Here is a 6,449-nt window from a genome sequence, read left to right as displayed (position 1 = left end):
TCAAAGCTGAAACGGACAGGGCCAAGTTACAGGTAAGGCCCCGATTGAATTGGCGTTTCACGGAGCCATACACGTGTAAAAATTATACAGACCTACATTCATCGTTTCTTTTACAGACGAAAATCAACTAAGACCAGTATAATATTCCTATAAAATATATACAGGTATATAAAAATACACCCATGCCAAACGGGGCCTAAGGGGTAGTCTGGCAGTGGCATTGCAATCCGATACATGTTTCGTCTTAGATCAGTGACCCTGGTACCTCTTGATACTTCATGGCGATTTGTCGTCCGACTTGTGATGATTTAGGCACGTCAGCCGCATTACCCCCCAGCAAAGGCGCTCGGTGGACAGCGCGGTGAAGTGCCGCTGCCCGCCTCCACTACCCACCCTACTCGCTGGTCACTGCTGGCACTGGGGCGGTGGTGGAGACCGGAGTGTAAATACTGATTTGGCTCCCCGTGCCTGCCCGCTCAACTAGCTCTTCTTCTTGCGAACCACTACCTGTCTGTCTACATGTACCACGATGGATTTGGCAAATACATATCGCCTGCGGTAGTTTTGTTTTATGGGTATAAAGTTGCCCTATCCTGTTCTAGCTCTGGCCTGAACCACGCACCGCCACTTTTGAGTCGGGATAAGGTGAGCAGTAAGGATATCACACCCAGCGAGCACTACTAGCTATGGGAGTGCACACACTACCTTCCACTCCGACTCCGGCTAACGCAGGCGCGCGTGGGAAATCAGAAATGCATGCGAGTACTATACTACTTCTAGCTAATGCACGCGCCGTCACGGCCCACCATCGATCGATCCATCTCCACCGCGCCGCGCCCTCAGTTGGCACCGCATCGAGCGAGCAAGAACTCATGGCCACCATCGACCTCCCGTGTCCTATAAATGGTGCAACTCATGGCCGGGGCAGTGCACATTGCAAGGACGCAAGTGACTTACACGGTGCTCAACTGACACAACTAACGGGCAGTAGATGATGCTCAACTTATAGATGGCTAGTAACAGCAGGTACGACATGGTCATGTGGCTTCCTCTCTGCCTCGTCGTTGCTCTTCTCGTGGCCTGCCTGGGAGGATGCCATGGTGAGAGCACCGGTGTGTACGTGGTGTACATGGGCGCCGTGCCGCCCCGGACCTCGCCCGACTTCCTCCGCCAGAGCCACATCCGCCTCGTCGGCACCATTCTCAAGAGGTGCGCATGCGGCTCCGCGTCGTATACCATGTCGTGATCGTGCTTACAGTTACAGATTCAGTTCAAAACTACTGTAAATTTTAGACACAACAAATTTTTTGCTAATGTTGAGAAAGAAAATCGACGGCGTTTGGTATCATCGATCCGCAGGGGGAAGGTGGCGCAGAGCGTGGTGGTGCAGCAGTACAAGCATGCTTTCTCCGGGTTCGCGGCGCGGCTGTCCAAGGACGAGGCCGCCGCGCTCCGGCACAAGCCCGGCGTGGTCTCCGTGTTCGCCGACCCCGTGTACCAGCTGCACACCACCAGGTCGTGGGACTTCCTGCAGCAGACGGACGTGAAGATCGACTCGGCCCGGCACCGGTCGTCCAAAACCACGGCGGCGTCGACGTCCGCGCCGACCACCGAGACCATCATCGGCCTCCTGGACTCCGGCATCTGGCCCGAGTCCCCCAGCTTCGACGACGCCGGCTTCGGACCCGTCCCGAGCAAGTGGAAGGGCGTCTGCATGGCCGGGGATGACTTCAACACCTCCAACTGCAACAAGTGAGTCACATACTGCCATGGCACTGTTCCAAGTCGCGTACGTGACATGTGTCGTCACATTTGATTGATTTTCCGGTGCAGGAAGCTGATCGGAGCAAGGTACTACGACCTCGGCGAGGTGGACAGCGGTCGGACCCGGGGCAGCGGCGGCTCGCCGCGTGACGCGGCGGGCCACGGGACGCACACGTCGTCAACGGCGGCCGGGAACGCGGTGACCGGCGCCTCGTACTACGGCCTGGCCCAGGGGACGGCCAAGGGGGGATCCGCCGCGTCGAGGGTGGCCATGTACCGCGTCTGCTCGGACGAAGGCTGCGCCGGGTCGGCCATCCTCGCCGGCTTCGACGACGCCATCGGCGACGGCGTCGACGTCGTCTCGGTCTCCCTCGGCGCGTCGCCCTACTTCTCGCCGGATTTCTCCGAGGACCCCATCGCCATCGGCTCGTTCCACGCCGTGGCGAAGGGGGTCATGGTGGTGTGCTCGGCGGGCAACGCCGGGCCGGACGCATCCACGGTGGTGAACGCGGCGCCGTGGATCATGACGGTCGCGGCCACGACCATCGACCGCGACTTCGAGTCCGACGTCGTGTTGGGTGGAAATAGCAGCGCTGTCAAAGTACTTTGCTGCACCCTCACACCCAACAAATTTCGTTGTTTGTTTTTGCAGCAGCATTTCTTTGTTCCTCAAAAGGAAGTTTAACTCCGCTCTACTGGTCGTGTCAATGCAGGGTGGGGCTATAAACTTCTCCAACCTGGACAAATCCCCGAAGTACCCGCTGATCGCAGGTGCATCAGCAAAGTCGAGTTCAGCTTCCAGTACTTCTGATTCAGCAAGGTACACATATAGTAGTATGGACCAACTTAATAAGCTCTCACCAAAGGACCATATATATGCCAATACCCGTGATGCGATTTCACCATGTTTCTCATGCATGCCCTGCTCGAATGTTTTGGTGCAGCCATTGTGAGCCCGGCACCCTGGATGCCAGCAAGATCAAAGGCAAGATCGTGCTGTGCAACCACTCGCAGAGCGACACGTCCAAGATGGTGAAGGTCGACGACCTCCAGAGCGCCGGGGCGGTGGGATCTATCCTGGTGAACGACTTCGGGAGGGCGGTCACCACCGCCTACCTCGACTTCCCCGTCACCGAGGTCACCTCTGCGGCCGCCGCCGACCTTTACAAGTACATTGCCTCCACAAGGTACACCATTTGTACGCACCAAAACCATAAGCTCACTCTCAGTGCCCATGTCAAGCTCACTCTAGTTGCATGAAATCAGCGAACCTGTCGCGACGATCACGCCGACGATCACCGTGACGGAGTACAAGCCGGCGCCCGTCGTGGCCTACTTCTCGTCCAGGGGCCCGTCGGCGCAAACCGGCAACATTCTCAAGGTTGAGTCCACCCTAAACCGGCCCTAACCAAGGTGATCGATATAATTGTGTTGTTTTGTGCATGTAAACTAACGCATCCATGCGGTGTATGCAGCCGGACGTGGCTGCGCCCGGGGTGAACATCCTTGCGTCGTGGATCCCAACGTCGTCGCTGCCGGCCGGACAGAAGCAGCCGTCGCAGTTCAACCTCGTCTCCGGGACGTCCATGGCCTGTCCCCACGTCGCCGGGGCCGCCGCCACCGTCAAGGCCTGGAACCCGACGTGGAGCCCGGCGGCCATCCGGTCAGCCATCATGACAACATGTACGTAATCGAAAACACACTGACAGATTAATCGTGTCCAGGCCAGGGGCTCAAAGTCTGAATGTCGATCGTGTCTGCTACCGTGTGGCATGCAGCAACCCAGCTGAACAACGACAAGGCTCCGATGACGACGGACGCGGGGACGGCCGCGACGCCGTTCGACTACGGCGCGGGGCAGGTGAACCCGACCGGCGCGCTGGACCCCGGGCTGGTGTACGACCTCGCGGCGGACGACTACCTCAACTTCCTCTGCAACTATGGCTACGGCACGTCCCAGATCAAGCTCATCACCTCCCCTCCGGCCGCCTTCAGCTGCGCCGGCAACGCGAGCAAGGACCTCATCTCCGACCTCAACTACCCGTCCATCGCCATCACGGGGCTCGCCGCCAGCGCCAGCAGGACAGTGACCCGTGAGGTCACCAACGTCGGAGCGCAGGAAGACGCCACCTATACCGTCACCGTCAGCGCGCCGGCCGGTCTGGAGGTGAAGGTCGTGCCCAGCAAGCTCCAGTTCACCGGCGCCGTGAAGAAGCTGGCTTTCCAGGTCACCTTCTCTGGCAAGAACACAGCGGCCAAGGGCGCCCTGACAGGATCCATAACATGGTCAGATGGAAAACATACAGTCCATAGCCCATTCGCAGTCAGCAGCTGAATGTGAAATCTATGTATGTACAAGATGAGAGACTTGTACATCTCTCGTCTAGCTATGTACTCCCTAGTGATCTTAAAGGTCTTATATTTCTTTACGGAGGAATACAATGTAGTAGCACCAAGTTACTGGCATTTTGGTCATGCAGTTTCACGATCAAATTATAATGGATAAAACGCAATCGCAAGTCGGAACAGCAAGTCACAATTGTGTAACATATAACCCATAAATGTTGGACCCTCTTATCTGGCAAACGTGGAATGGGTGACAATTGTGAACGTTTTGGCTGAAAATCTCAGTCATAGGAGGGGTGACAATTTCTTCATGTTAGCATGGCAAAATCCTTCCAAGAGAAGGTATTTTTTTACAAGAACTATCATCGGTTTTGATCTTGATCACGGCTGTGACGGGTTCACTGGGGTTTCGTTCCCATCGAACATCCGCGGCCCTCCAGGTTGGATGCTGCTAACCCAGATCTTGAATGAGTGTGTTTATGACATATCTAGATGTGACATAGTTATTGCACATCTAAGGCCCTGTTTGGAATCACAATAGATTATGATAATCTGGATTATCAAGATAGATTATATAATCTGGTTTATAAAAATAATCTACGTGGGCATGTTTGGATGCCAGATTATATAACCTATAATTCAGGTTTTACACTGCATAATGACCTGTCCGTCCTCTTTTTAAAAAAAGAGGAGGGTGGCGGTGGTAGGAATGTAATTATCTCCAACTTTACAAGGGTAATGGGTCATTAGCAATTCATAATCTGATTTTAGCTGGTGTAGAGTAGATTATGAGTTTTTAATAATCTGTTCATCTAGTTTTTATAATCTATACCATAATCTGTCCTGTTTGGAGACAAAATAGATTATATAATCTGTGTGGTTTCAAACAGGGCCTAAATGACTAAATCAAGCATTTACAAAAAAAAACTATAAAAATCTCCACGTAAAATCAATAATATAGCACCTAGATGACAATACTTATCTCATATCTAGACGTGTTTTAGCAAAACCGATCCTGAATTGGTGCCTCATGAAGAAGAAAGCAAATCAGGGGCAGACAAAGTAAGATGATGGCGCTCCCCCCCCCCCCCCTCCCACACACACACACACACAAACACAAAACAAAAACCACCCCGCTCAGATCCAACCATATTAAGAAAGGAGTCCTGCTTCCGTACAACCCTCCTCATAGAACATATAAAAAGTAATATGGACCTTTTTATAATTATGCCCACTTCTACACGTATACACCATATAAATACCTGGGGCTCTGCATGCGATTAACACATTCCGCTTGCCACTCGAACAAACAAATGTTTCTGATTTATCATACGGTGAATTATATAAGAACACACAACAGTGTATATGTACAAAAACTTTTCTTCAAAAAATTGTGAACAATTTACAAATGCTGAATATGTTTTGGAAAAAGCAAATAATTTGTGAAAGTCCAAACCGCTTTGACAAATAAGGGGCCCTATAGTGCAATGTGTAGGGATCACAATGACAACTAGGCTCTTAGGGTCTCAGGCATTACCGACCCGTCGAGTCTCGAGGCATTAGCTTGCCGAGAAGCACTTGCTCTAGCTTTGGATCTTTCGCATACTCGCTGCATGAGATTGCAAAGGGGTTGTAAATGACATTAGGGGCACTGGAGGCATGTATGAAAGTATAGTAAAGGAGATCGTTGACATGACAGCGCATCTGCAGCAATGCACCTTCATCTTTTAAGGTCGTGAATCAAATCACGAGGCACATAACCTTGCTAACATGCTTTTGGTATGGATTTAGGGCGCCATTTGTGGCTTATAAACCCTTCCGCTTTGAAATCAATTCCTATGAGCATTTTAGTTCAATAAAGCAGTGTATTTAGACGCAAAAAAATCTAGTTAATAGTTGTCACTTGCAAATGTCAGTCCCCATCTCCTCAAGTGTTGACAAATGATGTATTGTATGTGTGTCATTTTCCGCAAAGGATTTATCTCTTTTTCCGTAGATTTGCTTCTGCAAAAGTTTTATCCTTTGAACCGTACGTCCAAATAGCGAACATTTTTCACCTTTAGATTTTTTTGTGTTAAGATCTTTGAAACTAGATCCCTTGTTATCAATAGATTTCGACGAACTTTTTTTCATGAAAATCCCAAAAACAAAAATATCAAAAACCGAATAAATGGAAAACAAAATTAAAAAAAATAAAAAGAAAAACAGAAACCAGAAAAAAAAGAATACCAAAATAATCATCAGAAAAAAAATCAAAACCTGAAAAAATGGTTGTAGTTTTCACCTTTTTAAGCAAAGCACGGGTTGTGTTTTCTCTTTTTACGGGAAGCACAAATCAC

The 6,449-nt window shown here is 50.9% G+C and overlaps 1 protein-coding gene across 1 annotated transcript; it reads left to right on the top strand.

Annotated features, from left to right (window-relative positions):
• Nucleotides 1–929: 929 nt before the first annotated feature.
• On the top strand, nucleotides 930–4,296 carry LOC123430778 (CO(2)-response secreted protease-like). Its single transcript, XM_045114618.1, has 8 exons — nucleotides 930–1,209; nucleotides 1,360–1,752; nucleotides 1,834–2,365; nucleotides 2,478–2,584; nucleotides 2,709–2,951; nucleotides 3,031–3,145; nucleotides 3,240–3,447; nucleotides 3,543–4,296. Exons 1-8 carry the CDS (start codon nucleotides 1,010–1,012, stop codon nucleotides 4,097–4,099), a joined length of 2,355 nt encoding a protein of 784 aa, XP_044970553.1. The 5' UTR covers nucleotides 930–1,009; the 3' UTR covers nucleotides 4,100–4,296.
• Nucleotides 4,297–6,449: the final 2,153 nt, after the last annotated feature.

This window comes from Hordeum vulgare, chromosome 2H (assembly GCF_904849725.1).
Source record: "Hordeum vulgare subsp. vulgare chromosome 2H, MorexV3_pseudomolecules_assembly, whole genome shotgun sequence".
Taxonomy (NCBI): Eukaryota; Viridiplantae; Streptophyta; class Magnoliopsida; order Poales; family Poaceae; genus Hordeum; species Hordeum vulgare.
Note: the sequence above shows the minus strand (reverse complement) of the source record. Positions and strands in the feature narration are given on the sequence as shown.